The sequence below is a fragment of the Maylandia zebra genome, linkage group LG10, assembly GCF_041146795.1.
Source record: "Maylandia zebra isolate NMK-2024a linkage group LG10, Mzebra_GT3a, whole genome shotgun sequence".
Classification (NCBI taxonomy): Eukaryota; Metazoa; Chordata; class Actinopteri; order Cichliformes; family Cichlidae; genus Maylandia; species Maylandia zebra.
Window position 1 is genome coordinate 10,602,760 of NC_135176.1, and position 17,065 is coordinate 10,619,824.

General features: G+C 38.8%; 1 protein-coding gene across 2 annotated transcripts in view; it reads left to right on the forward strand.

The window, feature by feature from the left end:
* The window catches only part of gabra3 (gamma-aminobutyric acid type A receptor subunit alpha3), a 119,874-nt gene that overhangs the window by 18,819 nt on the left and 83,990 nt on the right, over positions 1–17,065 (forward strand). For both annotated transcript variants that reach the window (XM_076889017.1, XM_076889018.1), the window contains exon 2: positions 13,506–13,603. In XM_076889017.1, the coding sequence (XP_076745132.1) occupies positions 13,521–13,603 (83 nt within the window). In that variant the 5' untranslated portion in view covers positions 13,506–13,520. The remainder of the gene's footprint in view (positions 1–13,505; positions 13,604–17,065) is intronic.

The window sequence follows — 17,065 nt, forward strand, 5'->3', positions numbered from 1 at the left end:
ACTTTTGATGGTGTATAGAAATATTGAATCAAGGTGTTAGCCAAATCGGCTTTATTCAGACCGAAGGGACTGTTGGATCAATCTGGCTGTGAATGTATTCTGCTCTCTCACTCTTACATGTGAAAGGGGAAGTAAAAATGGGTCGTAATTGATCAAACTGGCCGGGGAGCGGCCTTATATGGCTCACTGGTGCATTTGAACAGTGCGGTAGCTGCAAGTATGTACAGGAATTTGCACTTTCTCTCACTGTTTTATCACTTGTTTCCTCGAGAGAAGCTAAATCCCATGAAAGCTTTGCCTTGTGGAATATCAAATCTCATTTGATGTCACATGCACGTACTGTCACCACACTGTGTACATTTTATTTCCGAAAAAGTTTCAAGTACTCTCTGAACATCAAATGACAAAGGTTTAAGGGCTGTGACAGTGTTTTGCTTTCAACCACTTTGGTCTCATTTTTTTGGAAGCCAGATATCTGTTTTTCCCTCTCTGCTGTCATGTAAATGTGTGCGCTCGGCATGAAAAGTCCAAATCCGTCTCTATAAAAATAACTCCATCTGTTATATATTTTTTATTATGTCCTTTATGCTAATAAACCACTGATGTCATACATTTTTCTGGCCCTGTTAACATTCAGTCAGGAGAGGATGTTTCCTTAAGTAGATCTCGGTAAAAGCAGGAAGTGAGAGACTTCGATTCCTGCCAAGTTCAGCACTAATAAAACCTCTTCGAAGTCACTTCGCTTTATATTCAGACACGATTAAATATGTTTAGCTTTCATTAAACTGGACCATCAGGCCACTTTAGCTGTTTCACGCCATAATTTTATCATTCCTTTCACCACTTGTGAACAACTCTGCAAATGAGTCAGCCAAGCCTTAGCAGTGAGATGGAAATAACTGAATGAAATATATCGTTCTCTCTCCTCCCTAAAAACAGCAACATAGACTTATTGTCATGTGGCGCTGTGTTCATAATGGATTCATTTTACTCTCATTACATGTCTGTGAGGAAGAAACCCAAATCTTGACAAATTATCTCTGGCGTAACATAATCGTGATGGGTCCCAGTAGAAACTGTTTTGCCTTGCAGCCCAATGCATTGATCATTTGGTTGAGAACAGTCTGATGATCATTATATCACACACAGTCCCAAAGCAGAGAGGAAAATCATGCTTCTTCCCTTATTAGAGCTCCACCTGTCTGCTTTGTAGAAGGAATCATTTACAATGGTGGTTCCCAGACTTTTTTATTTGTCAGACATGGCCGCAGACAGATGAACTCACTCCACGTTCCAAATAGGTTATTATGAACTGGACCACATATCATTAATACACATAATACATCATTTGCTAGGAATTAATAAAGTATTCTGATTCTGATTGCACAGCAAAGTTTACTCTCAAGCATTTTATGGTTTTTATTTTTGTTTTTCCAGTTTCAAATTTCAGCCATATTTCACAATATCTAATAAAGTTTCACATTTTGCATTTAGCTGGATTCATACTCTCAAGCCACTTAATAGCAAATAATAACCAAAACCCATTTTTCACTGTTCACTGTACTTTTTCAACCATTCATTATATTTTGCAAATACAGTTAATCGTTATTTAGTATTTTAGCTGCCAAAAGAGCATAAATGTTTGAAAGTTTTACCATTAATATTTCAAATGACCACGCTGTTTCAGCTCTTATTTAAGCTAACGCTTTGAACTATTTATCAAGTTATTTTTGCTAACTTTCCAACTGTCTACTAGCATTTGCTATTTGAATTCCTTATCCAGGAGGCTACATTAAGCTACTTAAACACCTGTTGTTTACTTTAAGCTATTTTAGCTGTTCATTTATTTTCTTAATAGCTCAATCACACTACAGCAAAAGTACGTTGGCAGCCTCCTTTCAACTTTGAAAACAGTCACAGACTGAAAGTGAGTGCAGACTTGGTCCCCATTTCCAGAGCAACCATTTCAAAGGCAACAAGATCATGAGTTCATTGCACTTGGTGATATCAGCAGTTGATAACCAGTTAATGTTTTCACTGGTCTGACTGTAGGGAGTTATTTCAGCAAACCAATCGATGTGTTTTTTCTTGATCTTTTCTAATTATTGTTCGTGTTTGTATTCATGTTATTACTATTAATTACCAATGACATGATTGTTTTGTTTCATTACTTTAGGACTGTTTTATTTAGTCAATGATTTGTTTCAAGAGAAAGAAACGTATTCAGTTTCAGTACTTGTGCTTTCTTACGACTCTAAATCTGTGGGTTTCTCTGTATTAACTACACTGAATGAAGCTATTTTCAATTCCTAACTTGTCACTCGGTTTTGCAGCTGGGAGTAGCTCCACATGAATGTACGCTTTTAATTCTCTGTGCTTTAATATGATTTTAGACAAACCCCACGATATTAATGTGTCCTGCTATCCTGAACACTAGTGATTCCCTCAACTTTGAAGCAATGAGTCTTTTTTGATGTATGTTGTAAATAATAGACTGCTGGTAGATGCACAGTGCATAATCATTGCATCAAAGCAAATATGACAGGATTTGGGGCTATTTTTAGTTAACAGCCACATGGATTAGATAGCTATAGAGCTGTGCCCTGAATTCAACAATTACTGGAGTGATTGGTATTTATTGGCTGATTAGATTTCCTGTTTTTATTAAATGTTCCTCGTCGTCCCGGCTGTGCAGTAGCTGCAGCGGTAGTATTTTGCACACCGTGAAATGGCCTGTATAATACATTCAGTTTGAATTTCACTTTCTTTTATGTTTCAACTGGCAGTGTAACTACGAACAATAAACAAATTTGTCTCAGAGTGACACTTCGCTTGTAGGAAACTAGGCCCTGACACTTTTTATTTTACCACCTATTATCACTCAGCATAGTTGCCCATTCAGATAATTCACCTCCTTTGCGTCAAAGGCATTTACAGCCTTTAATTCTGTAAAATGTGATTGCATTATTCATAACATATGCTTTTATCCCCAGGAAAAAAATAGACTGACAGCAGAATTGAAAACAAATGTTAGAAGAGCAGGAAACGGAAAGTGGTTTAGGTCTACTGTCACTTTAGGCGAGCTATTTTTAATTTGCCAACAAAAGCACCATGTCTTTATTCCCCCTCCTTCGTTTTCTCTTTTTCAAGCCCAATCTGAGCCCCAGGGACGGCTGGAGCCCTCATTTACATGACAGGTATTGGTAAATCTGGTGCAGAATTGTATACAGTGAATAGAAGCCAGCCTTTTAGTGTCTGTTTGCCTTTTTTATTGGAAAGGACTTAAGGACACTTAATAAGAGTGATGTCTCGTATGCTTTCTAGATGAATTAACAGATAGATTATGGAGTTTATGGGCTGACTAATGAAAATAATTAGGTCATCTTTTTTTTTTTTTTACGTAGTCATTTGAAATAGTCAATATTCTGTATTTTCATCTTTTTAACTAGAAAATACTTTTTCAGCCACAAATTACAAAGACTACTTGTGGTGAAACCGTGTTATGACTGAGCCTAAGGGCACAGAAATGTCTACATATTTTCAAAAGATTTATTCACCCCGGACATTTGAAGCCTTAAAGATGACACATATGCAGTGATGAGTATGAGTGGAAGTGACTCGAATAGGTGGTAATATGTCAGGAAATTAGCAATGCAATTTTCAGACAGACGTTAGAAGACAAGGAAATGATACCTCTGGTACCAGAGGGCATCAAGTAGCTTTTATGGGAACATAAAATCTTTAATGGCTAACGAGCCAGGATTATTTTTAACAAAAACACAGCGCAGAAGGGAATGAAAGAGAGAGGCAGAGCCTGGAAACCGAATGTGATGTGTGTAAAGAATAAAACAAAATCTTGCATGGCAGACTGCAGCTTTCTGTTTGACCAGCATTTCTTAAGCACAAGATTGGTATAATTTGACACTGGGTCTTGGCATGGCCTCAAGCATGACATGTGTTGAAATGATTAAAAGTAGCATTTCAGCTGATTTGCATGAACCATGCTCAATTCAAATGGCTACATTTACAATTCACCTCCTAATGTGGCTGCTCAAGTAACCCAGTTTTAGGTGAATTCATGTGAAATAATGAGAGTGCTCTTGAATTCTGGTTCAGTTGTCCTGATAAGATTATGTGATAGGTGGGCATGGAAACATGTTCAGATCCCGTCTCTTTCTTCTTTAAAGAGACCATCAGGATTGCGTTTCCATGTTAGAAAAAAGCCCCACTGTAATATTTCTCATCCAAAGGTATACGTGATGCTTTATTTAACAATGACAGCCACTGGTTTATAACAGAGACTGTAAGCATACATCGATTAGGCATATATGACCACCTTCCTAATATTGTTTTTGGTCCCCCTTTTGCTGCCCTGAGAAGTCGAAGCATAAACTCTACTAGACCACTGGAGGTGTGCTGTGGTGTCTGGCACAAAGATGTTAGTAACAGATCCTTTAAGTCCTGTAAGTTTCAAGGTGGGGCATCTTGTCATCTTAATAGGATTGAGATCTGGGGAATTTGGAGGCCAAGTCAACACCTCAGACTCTTTGTTGTGCTCCTCAGACAATCCCTGAGCCATTCTTGCTTTGTGGCAATGCTAGTGCAAGGTGTTCCCCAGGTAAGCGACGCAGCTGGCGATCCACATGATGTTCTTCCATTTCTCCAGGGGTCACTTCTGATGCTCGTGCTTATTGTTGGCGTTTTCGTCACTGGACAGAGGTCATATAGGCACCCTGTTTGGTCTGCAGTCTCTTCTGCAGGCAACAAACTGTATTCTGACATCTTTCTATCAGACCAGCAGTTTTTGCAGGTCTTCAGCAATTTGAGGTAGTGTAGCTCATTTATTGGACTGGACCACACGGATCAGCCTTTGCTCCACATGTGCATCGGTGAGTCTTGGTCTCCCATGACCCTGTCGCTATTCCTACCTTGGACCACGTTTGATAGATACTGACCACTGCAGACCGGGAACATCCCACAAGAGCTGCAGTGCTACTTATCAAACAGTTTGTTCATTGCAGTTTGCATTGTGATGCGGTCTTAGCTATTTAATCTGACAAGGAAATTGTGAAGGCTTGTCCTAAATGCCACCAGCAGCAACACTGAGGCATCTCTTTATTTGCTACTTCGGGTCTTGGAAAAATTTAGGTGACAAACTGCCAAGAAGCATCAAAGACTGTTTAAAATAATTGCCAATTCTCGCAAGCACAGCTGCCAGTATAAAGACTTAAAGTAGATGTGGATCTTGGCTTATCTTGGTGCTTAGCTACTTCAGTCAATATTAAGACACCCTTATTGAAACGGCTTCACCTCAGCTCCATCGCAGATATAGTGTAGGAAGATAGTCACAGGTTGGAACACTGTTAATGCGACTGCATGTTTGAACACCAGCCCGAGTTGTATTTTTGCATCCACTCATTTGTTTACTCCTCCTGTAATGATCAGTGCTCTAAGGTAACATAGAGATCAGTGATTCCCCTGAGGAAAGGGTTTGATCTTCTCTCTGTACGGTGGCAATGGAGAGGGAGGGCTGAATCTCACAAAAGCATGATGAAAGCCTTGAAATTGCCACACGCCTGCTTCACGTGTGTGCGTGCATTCATGTGACTGCGTGACTGCTGTACCCCAGTCATCGGGCTTCTTGTTTCTCATCTTCTCAGTGTTTTCAGACTGCATTCAGTAGCAGCTTTGCCAATTTTTGAATGCATTCATTTTTAATGCAAGGTAATACCTTTCTGTAAATTGCCCCGCTTCTTATTAGCTGCATTATTAATGACCGTTTTAATTTTAAGATAGCAGTTGTTCTGCATCATAAAGAGAGCGCATATACTGTATAAAGGAAACTGTTTTATGTAGGTGCATGTACTAATATGTTTGTTTGAGTGCAACAGCAAATGCAGAAGATCCTAACATGAAGCAACAAACTGAACATGTGTGTCATGCAGTGAGTGGTAATAATAGCTTGTATGTTTTCAGCATCATTTGTTTTGAGAATATGTATTTAGAATTTTATGAATTTAGTTTCAGTTTAGCTGTAGGTAATAGTTACATAGACATGAAGGCATAAATAAAGGTTAGTTTTTTTACTCTAGCCTAACAGCTGTGGAAAGAGTCACAGTATGTGCGTGATTTCACTATGAAGTTGCGTTTATATAGTGTATATGATGTCCCTCACAGACAGGCCCAGAGAGAAGAGATCTCCATTTTTGAGCTTTTATTTACATGCATATCCAAGTCCTTTATTTGGTTTTTGGATGCAGTTCTTTAGTTGTTGTTCTGGGTTCTTTTCTGACCTCCTGATGGGTCGTGAATGTGCTCTTAGATTAATTTTGGTAGGCCAGCCACTCCTGCAAAGGTTCACCACTATTTTAAGTTCTCCATTTGTGATAATGGCTCTTACTGTGGTTTGCTGAGGTCCGATGACCTTAGAAATGGCTTTATAACCACAGATGATGTCTTTGTTTCCCATCTGTTCCTGAGTTCCTTTAGGCTGTGGTACGATCTGTTTCTTTTTGAGATCTTTAAGCCAGCTTCACTTTGTGAGGCTGTTTAAGTGATTTCTTGATTCCACATGTGTAGCAGTAATCAAACCTGGGTGTGGCTGCTGAAACTGAACTCAGCTTTCCAAAAACGAATTTACTAATCACAGTTACAGTTACTTTTTCAGGTAGATTTGGATGGACTTCTTCCTCCTTTATAAATGAAATCATCATTTGAAGACTGCATTTTGAAACATTAATGTATAAGAAATATGAACAAATCTAAGAAATTAACAGGGGACAAAATCATTTTCACGTCATTGTACATTTCTAGTTTGTGCTGTGTTAAACACTATGGATAAATATAGTTAGACATGTCCTTGTAAAATTGATGTTTGGACATTTTTACAGCAGAATTAATGGGCCTGCTCATTCTGGAAACCATGTGTTTATATACTGTTAATCCAATTATGAACTATTACTTTCAATATCTGCCACCAAAGACATTCATGACAAACAATAAAACAATGAATTGAATTTTAACTAAGCACATGCATCACTTCTTTGTCTACAGATGGGCTTGAGCCCAATAATATCATTCCAGCCAGGTCTCAAATCATAAAGTAAATTGGATGTGGAGTAAGGGATAAAAAAGACATTCAGAAAATTAAATGAATGTTACTGTTGCGATAATAGAATTTCAGTCAATAACAATTCTTGATAAAGTGAAGCATTGTTGCAAACAATTTGCAAACACTTGAAACCTGAGTTGAGTGTTAAACTCTGTTCTCTGTCGTGTTGCACACCTGCAGAACAAGTAGAATATAAACCTGTGGTGGCAAAACAACAAACTAACAAGCTGTCTTTGATAATTACCACAGCAGTCTTTATCTAAACCTCATCACATTTTCCGGCAGATTATTTTAAAGCAAGTTTCTAACAAGTGCATGTTGCGTGTTCACAGCTGAGCCTATGGAGCTACATTTTAAACTTTGCTGAAGTCAGGAAGATGATGTGACTTCACTGCAGAACCCAAGGGAGGAAGATGAAGGAGAGGATGAAGGCTGCCACAGAGCCGTTTAGGTTATCCTCTCATGCACACAATGTCTTGAAGACGTTTTTCCCCATCCTGTGCCCCACTTAGACTGGCAGCCACAGTTTTACTGCATGGCCTGAGTTCTTCTCCCAGATAGCCAAAACCCTTGGGCAACCATTAATTAGCGCACAGTATGCGAAGTTGTTTATATAGCCTATGCATGCTTGTTAAAGAGATAAGGTCTAATCATTAATTAAAGTAAAGTATATATTAAGTACTAAACCATGCAGTTTACAATAAGCATGTGCTTAAAGGGATTCTGAAGGCTGTATAAACAGTATTATTACTGACTATTGTAGTCAAATAATTATGTAGAAAAAATAATTATTACTGGTTACAATTTCAGTTCCATAAGTGTACATCTTTAGCAAAGAGTCGTGCCTTATTTCATTGTCTGGTGTGCTAACCAGGCTCGTTTTGGATCAGCAAACGGAAACTCAGAGGGGACTGTTTCCAGCACGGAAGAAAATGAAGTCTTTGCTGATGGGGAACAGCTGTCTGAAGGCATATGATGTATGTGTGGAAGATGTCCATGTGAGTGACCATAGTTGTATATTCTTTAATTTGTCATTTTACGTGGATCCTTCACCTCCTAAATTGATGATCCAAAGGCGGATTATAAACCAGGATGCTGCTAGAAGGTTTTCTGCCATGTTTGTCCCTCGCATGGCTCAAAATGATATGGATTCACTTATTTTGTCTTTTAACAATCAATGTAAATCTATTTTAGATACGGTGGCACCTCTGAAACTAAATGTTGTCCATTCTTCAAATTTCTGTCCTTGGATAAATGAAAGTATTCGAAATTTTAGGAGATATTGTCGCAAATTAGAACGTTTATGGAAGGCTTCCAAGCTTGAGGTCCATAGGGTACATCTCAAGGAATCAATTTTCTCACTTAACAACATGATAAAAAATGCCAGAACGGAATATTTTGCTAATTTAATAGCTTCAAAAAAGAAAAATCCCAGAGTATTGTTTGATACAATTAAAAACATTGTCTCTCCTGATATTCCTCATGTACCAGTCTATACTAAATCTGACTGTAATGACTTTTTAAACTATTTTGTTAATAAGGTCGCTGCTGTCAGGTCTAATATTTCTCCATCATCCTCTCAGTATCACATTGACACGTTGTTTACCTCTGATACCTGGTCCTCTTTTACTCCTGTTACCTTACAGGACATCAGTGCTCTGCTTGGTCGAATGAAACTGACTTCAAGCCACCTTGATGTACTTCCTCCATCATTTTTCATTAGTGTGTTTGACTCTATTGGCCCCTGTATTCTGGAAATAATTAATACTTCTCTTTATACTGGCTCAGTTCCCAGCTATTTTAAACAAGCTATTGTTGAACCAATATTAAAGAAACCAAATTTGGACCCATCTCTTCCAAGCAGTTACAGGCCAATATCAAAACTTCCATTGGTGTCAAAGATTTTGGAAAAAATAGTTGCAGAACAACTTATAAACTTTTTGGAAAAGAACAATGTTCTGGACATTTTCCAGTCTGGTTTCCGCAAATTGCACTCCACTGAAACCGCTTTGCTTAAAGTGTCTAGTGACATTCTGATGGCAGCAGACTCTGGAGAGTACACTGTTCTGGTTATGTTGGATCTCAGCTCTGCTTTTGATACTGTTGATCACAGCATCATGATAAATAGGCTGAAGGACTTGTTTGGGATTACTGGCGTTGTTTTAAAATGGTTTATGTCATATCTATCTGAGAGATCCTTTACTGTCTGTATAAATCATGTGCTGTCGGAAACATCAGTTCTGTCTTCTGGGGTACCTCAAGGATCTGTTTTAGGTCCTATTCTCTTTTTGCTGTATATCCTCCCTCTAGGCCACATTATCAGACGTTACAATAATATTTCTTATCATCTCTATGCTGATGACATTCAGTTGTACTGTTCTTTCAAAGCTTCTGAGTTGTATAAATTGTCTTGTTTAAATAATTGTCTGTCAGAAATCAAACAATGGTTAAATGACAATTTCCTTCAGTTAAATGCAGATAAAACAGAAACTTTGATTATTGCACCTGATCACATGCTCTCAGAAATTAGGCAGCATATCAGTTTTTTAGACCCTTCATTTCAGTCGAGTCTCAGAAACTTAGGTGTTATATTTGACAGTTCAATGTCTCTTGAGAAACACTCTAAACAACTTGTCCGGAACTGTTTTTATCATCTAAGAAACATTTCTAAACTCAGGCTACTGGTGTCAAAGGCAGAACTTGAGATGATTATTCATGCTTTTATCTCTTCTTGTTTGGATTATTGTAACGGTCTTTTTACGTGTCTTAACAAATCAGCTCTGGATCGCCTTCAGTCTGTACAGAATGCAGCGGCAAGACTTTTAACTGGTACAAACAAGAGGTCACACATTACTCCAGTTTTGGCTTCTCTTCATTGGTTGCCTGTAAATTTTAGGGTTCATTTTAAAATTTTAGTTGTAACTTTTAGAGCTCTGCATGGTGAAGCTCCCCAGTATATCTCTGACCTGTTGAAACCTCATGCTTCATCCCGAGCACTTAGGTCTTCAGGTCAGAGGCTACTGGTGGTCCCACGTACTAGATTTAAAACACGTGGGGATCGGGCTTTTCAGGCACTGGCACCTAGGCTGTGGAACTCTCTGCCGTTGTCTTTACGCTGTCTAGACTCTACTGACTCCTTTAAAAAGCAGCTGAAGACATTTTTATACAAACGGGCTTTTAACTAATTTAATTAATTTTAACTTGTATGTCTGATCTTACTGTAAAGCACTTTGTGATTTTTATCTGTGAAATGTGCTATATAAATAAATTTTACTTACTTACTTACTTACTGTCTGTGTTCTTACTCTGTGCACCAGTAAGCTGCAGTTTTGTGTGGTTGGTGCATTAAACTGCAAAACTTCTGCAAGGTTACACATGTATACAAAGAGTGTCTTTTGAGATCACCTGCTGATGCAAGGAGATGCAAAATGCAAAAATACTGTGAAATCTAACTGTTTTTGACACATTTGTCTTCATTGCTGTTCTGTTTTTGTGGTGATGCAAAAGAACCTTATAAGCCCATGTCATTTCAAATCACTAGTGTCCTAAAAGAAATTCTCTATTATGATAAGAAAATAAAGGCGCAGAATAAATGAAGCCAGCTCTCGTAAATAAGTCAGGCCATCCCTGTTAAGCACAGAGGAAATTTATACACATTGCTTTTCTGAGTATTATTTGGACAATGTGTCATTTTTTTCTTCCACACTGATCATTTAAACACTGAGTTGGACATAAAGCGTCTTTTGATTTTAACCCACATAATAGACAGACTCACAGGATTATGTGTTTAAGACTGAAAAACACCATAAATACCATGAATATAACTTATCGAGCACAGGAGAACAGGCAGGTTATTGTTGAGGCTTTGGTGAGTAATTTAAAAGAAAAGCAGTCTTAGGTTTGGTTTGATCAGTAATCAATTCTGTACTTACAGTTGCAAGAAAAATTTTGAACTTTTCACATTTTCACTGAATAAATTGTAATGATTCAAAAGGCAGGCTGGGAAAAATAAGTGAACCTTTGTGCTAAAGCTATTTAAAGTCAGGCATTCAAATTAAGGAGATGAGATTAGAAGTGTGAGTTTTAGAGGTGCCCTGCCCTGTGAATTCAGCCATGCAAAACCCAGTTGCTGAGTCTGCTTTTCTTGAGAAAGAATGACTCGTGCAGCCATGCTTCAATCACGAACGCTCTCATCGCACCTTAGAAGAAGCTGGAAATCCTCCAAAAGCATTTCTAAAGACTTTGGTGTTTCTTTATCCACAATAAGAAAAGCTGTCAACAAATGGATGAAATTCAGTAGAGCTACTAGGTGTGGGCGTCCTACTAAGAGCACACCAAGAGCACACTGTGTAATTTTAAAAGCGTAACAGAAAGAATAGAAAGAATAAACACCTGCAGAAATCTCTACAACTTGCTAAAACATTTGTTCACAGTAGAATCAGTCAATTGCTATTACAAACCTAAAGAAAATATTTTTGCTTGTTGGTGTCGATTGTTGGTGCATCGCATGCAAGAATTTTAAAAAGGAGATTTGGGTTTGTGTCCAAATTGCAAGACAAGCTTTGTCAGTTTAGAAGTATCTTCTCTATTTTCTCAATTTTGCCTCAAGAGCCTTTCTGAAAAGATCAGACAAAAGAGTTCTCCTAAGTGGCCCTCATCAAATACATTTACTGCTATCGTTTTGTTTTTTGGAGTGGGGGAAAAAGGAGACTTTGCGCACCAACATCAAGAACTAGCCCCAACTGTGAGGCAAGGTGGAGGGAGCAACTTGGTTTGGAGCTGCTTTTTGACCTCAAGGGCTGAACAGTTTGCAATAGACTGTAAAGTAAATTGAATTAAACAGTGTTACAGTGTTACAGAAGTATGTCAGGGCAGTCTGGGACCTACAAATAAAGAAAACCCAAGGCACACAAATAAAGAACCGAATAGTTGAGAAAGAATGGAATTCAGACCAAGACTCCTGAACATAATCCAACTTAGATATTGGGGCATCACCTATGGTAATTCACGTTAATAGAACCTCTGTCACCTAGAATCCATAGTTTTGGGTCCAGTTCAATTTGGATCCCCATTACCCCTGAGATTATTTGAATGGCCCGTCTGCAAAATTCTTCTATCACTGCGCAATTCCACAGCATGTATAGGAGATTGCCATCTGTGACCTTACATCTCAAGCATCTGGGGCAATAATTACTATCAATTTTATGTCGTATGTAAGGGGTCTAATATATCCTATGAAATATGTTAAATTGCATTTGCCTGTTCCAATAAGTGGTGCCACTCTAACTCTTCATAGACATAGCCCAGGTCTGTTTTAAAGAGGGCTGTTTAATCATTAAAAGGTTTAAAAAACATTATTATCCGGAGCTTTTAAACAGCTACAAGAAAACACTGATGAGGACGGTTTCTTTTTTTTCTTTTTTTTCATCAGAATTGTTGTCTAAAGGCAAAGAAAGATGCCCAACGGATTTACTTTACCAAATTGACCATCCCAGCCTTGCCGTAATGGTCCATTTGATTCACCTTTTATTGTTTATTTTATTTTCACTTACTGAATACGGGACAGATTTGACTGGGGGAAAGAAGGGGAGAAAGAAAGAGGGAAAGAGAAACAGCTGAGAAGAGGGACGGGGGAGAGGGGCAAAAAACAAAAACCAACAGAACGGGCAGAGAAAAAAAATGCATATATCAATCACCTGGGTCACCTGCTGAGAAAGAAAAAAGAAAACAAGCAGAAGAGAACAAGAGTAATAGAATAAACAACATCACAATGATATATGGGAATATGACAGTAAATACTAAATATTAAACATTATTGTGCAGCACATAAGATCAACAGAACACAGTGTGCTTTGAGGTAGGAGCCAAAAAGGGTGTAGTTTGATGAGGACGGTTTCTACTAAAAGAGGTTCTGAGTTACTATATTTAGTCCAGTTGTTTGTGTTATTTCATCATAGCGTAGTCATGTTGTTTGTTTATAATCGTGACTTAGATCGGACAACATTTTGTGAGTAATACATTCAGAAGTCTGAGTAATTCAGAATCACATTTATTGGCCAAGTATGTGCACAAATACAGGGAATTGGGCCTTGTTATTTTCTTTGCTCTCAATGTATTTTGCAGAGTAGACAGACTAGAACAGCATCCATCTATCCATTCTCTTCCGCTTGTTCAATTCGGAGCCTATCCCAGCTACCATAGGGAGAAAGGGCTGGATACAGCCTGGACAGGTCGCAATAACAACATGTATAGCATATTTATATTGATATGTGCAGTGGTGCAGAGTGCGAAGATGAAATAAATTATGGAATAAATAAGGAATGGAAAACTGGATATTTTGGTTGAGTCTCCAAACATAACACCATCCACTTATGTCTCCTCTTTCCTTCTGCAGACCTGCGCATAGACTATGGCTGCTGCACGTTGGAAGCCTCAGTCAGTGGATATTGGCTTTTGGCTCCTCCTGCTCCTCAGCCTCATTCCTGAATGCAGGTACACAAAAATATATATGTCACGCTGTAATGCCCATTCAAGTTCAGTACTCGGGTGTCTGCTGCTGATGTGGGGTTGTTTTTTTTTAGGACCTGTTTGATCAGGCTCGCTTCTGCAGCCTAACCAACTTTTTTTATTTGCATGGAAAATTTAAGAAATGTATGAAATTAGAATCTTAGTTGTGACTGTCAGATGCAATAACTGTAATGCTGTATGGATTACTGAACCACCTATACATTGCACCTGCTCTGCCATGGGAACCCATGCCATGAAGCTCCCGTTGCACAGTTTTTGTGCTGATGTTAACACCAGAGGAGATTTGTTACTCTGCACTTATTCCGTCCGCAGAGCATTGGCAACTTGTTGAGTCTTCATTTAATTTTCCGTGGTCTGAGTTGCTGTGGTTCCTAAATGCTTCCATTTTGCAATACTACCACTTTGAGATTGTAGTGGAACATCCAGGAAGGCAGAAATTTCACAAAGTGAATGTTGCAACAGTGGCATCATATTACAGCACCCCACTTGAGTTCAATGAGTTCTTCAGAGCGACTCATTCTTTCCCAAATATTTTTACAGTAAAGGCAGACTGCAAGGCCAGATGCTCAGTTTATTCACCTGTGACAGTGGGACTGAAAACACCTGAATTGAAATGTTAAGAATTATGGCTCAATTCTTGTGTATATAGTTCTGCAAGAGCTTAATAATTCAGTGTATAGAGAAAAACTCATCTTCTTTTGTTCTTGCACATATTGAAGTTTTTGTACCCAAGGACCTCAGAGCACTGTGACTCTTAAAATAGAATACATGACATGTGTCCTCAAGAACAGAACAGACATAAAGTGAGTTATCCTCCCATCTAAATGCACCTAGTGCTGTCTTCACCACTCGTCTAAATTTCACTGACTGCTGAGTTAATTTGCGTTGTGCAGCACAACATAGCTATGATTGTCCATTCACAGCATTTTCACTCCTGCATCCTGTGCATATTTTTTCAGGCTGCGTGTTACGAGTCAGCGAAAAAAGAAAACTCCAGCATGTCTAGGAGTCATTTTAATCATACTCCTTGTAATTTCAAACGCAGAGATTGCACAGGTTGCCTTGTTTGCATTGTTGATAAGGTAGGATGTTATGGCAGGCAGACGCGACGGAGTGTAAATCACTTTAAGATTTTACACGCTAGGAAAGGCTTGCCGAACCTGGAAGAAAGCCGGTCAGGGAAGGAAATCAGAACACTGTGACAGGGATTAGCCCAGTTTGCTTTGTCACTGTGCCACTTGGCTCTTCTTGCTTATTAGGAGCACACAGTGCTTGTAATTACATATATTAAATAGAAATGTGGGACCAGGGGAAGGTGCTGGCCAAGCCTGGCAAGACATCTTTTTACAAGAACCTGTGCCCTGGTCTTAAAGTAGCTTTCAATTCAGCCAGGTTCATACAGTGTATGTAGATCAACAGATCTTTAGTCAGTGATGAACACAGACTAAACTGACTGAAAAAGCGTCCAGACATATAAGACAGAACTTAACTCTAACAGTCAGCTGCACTTGTGCCACATTGTTGTATTTATAAAAAAAAGTTTGACATTTATCTAAATAGATGCAGCAGAACCAGGCAAATTACTTTATTTAAGACATTCTTCTTCTTCATGAAGCTCTGGAGCCTACTTCTTTCAGCCGGCCCAAACACACACGCATGCACACAGTTCTTATTTTGCAAACTTATTGTCTCCAGTAAACAGTGTCTCAGTGACTTCACTGAACGTTTTTCACAGCTGATCTCTGGAGGTGTCACACTACCTCGAGCTAGAGTTTGCATCAAAATTTGTATCCGTACCATAACTCAGTCAAACAGGAGCACGCCGGCGTAACACACATTTTTAGAAAGAGTGTTACCTTTTCTTCTCGAGGTTTTGACTAAACTCCCCTGGTCTTAGAAAACAAGGTGTTCCCTTCATCTGCAGTACTTGGCTAAGACTGATCTAATTTTAAGGTTTACTTCAGTTTAAAAGCATCTGGTGATGGCAGCCATATCTCTATGATCCAAAAGCTCAGGCTGCAGACTATGCTAACGTTTAGTTTCTAACATATCTGATATGAGAGCACATATCCCTTGCATGGCCATCTGGCTTTGAGCACAGCAGCCCTACCCACATGCTGCTGCAGCACTGCCCGAGCAGTCAGAGAAGGTTTTAATGCATGTGCCTGATGTGACACGTGACAGGGACTCACTAAAAATCATCTTCCAGTTATTTCAGACGCAATGTAGCACAGCAGTCTCTGCTTAAAACATTTTTCTTTGGTTTAACTTGTACTACATGAGGCTTCACATTTGCTTATTTGAATAAAGACTTTTTTTATGTGTTGCCTCTCCTGAAATCTAAACCTAAACTGAAAAATGGATTTTTTTGCATCTGAAAGTAAAAGTATATTTTAATTGTCCATCAAACTTTGGGTATAATCCTCAGACCATGAGCTTGCACATGCTCCCAGAATATCTGCATATCAGCAAAGCTGTTTCTCTCTGAGAACTGCCACTTCCCTGATGCCCACTGATGCTATCAACAAGCTCCAAATCGGCTTTACTACAGTTGAAGCAGGAGACTTTCCTAATGGATTAAGGTGTAACAGACAAATCCTCTATATAAGGATCTGTCATTCTGCACATCAACAAATTTCCTCACCCCACACTGAAAGTCAGGGCATGATTAAGCTGTTATTCCCAGCAATCCATGGACCACATATAAATGAGAAGTCTGCATAATGGCGAAGGTCCATCAGTCCTTCAGCTTGCCTCGCTTCCACTCTGCCTTCCACTTATACAGTCAACGCTTAACAAGTGTCGACAGTCAGGCCATCTTGTTGTCTGTTTTGTTTGTAATCTATTGCCAAGCTTCTGGATAACATGGCACATAATCAATAGCTATAAGAATGAAAGTGCTATATGTACACTTTGCCTGTATATTGGCTCTGAAGTTGCCCAGGCTCTGCTGGCTTTGTAAGCTCATCCCACATGAATTATTTACAGCAGGGCAGAGAGGGGCATCACTTTGAGAAGTGACCAGGTCAACAGTTAACATTCTGTTTCAGTGGTGTTGTCAAGGTTAATGTTTCACGGGTCTGGACAAGGGTAAAGTATTCATGGCGGAACTGCTTTCCTGATTGAATGACCAGCCAAATAGTTTCTCAGAGGAGTCAAAAGAAATAGAAAGTCAGAGGTTTGAGAATCTACTTAATGTCAAATCATAGGTTACCTGTCAAGATTTGCCAATTGTATACACCGCGTTTCCTTTCTAATTTGATTTAATTAGTTGGCTTATCAGTTATTTTGGCTTAGCCAGTGTTATAGGGGCCTCAATCATTTGAACAATTGAGTCACTGGTCAAGTGGTCAAAGAGCACACACACACACACACAGATCTTTTTTCAATCAAGTTTTTCATTGAACATTAACGTCCTTTTTCACA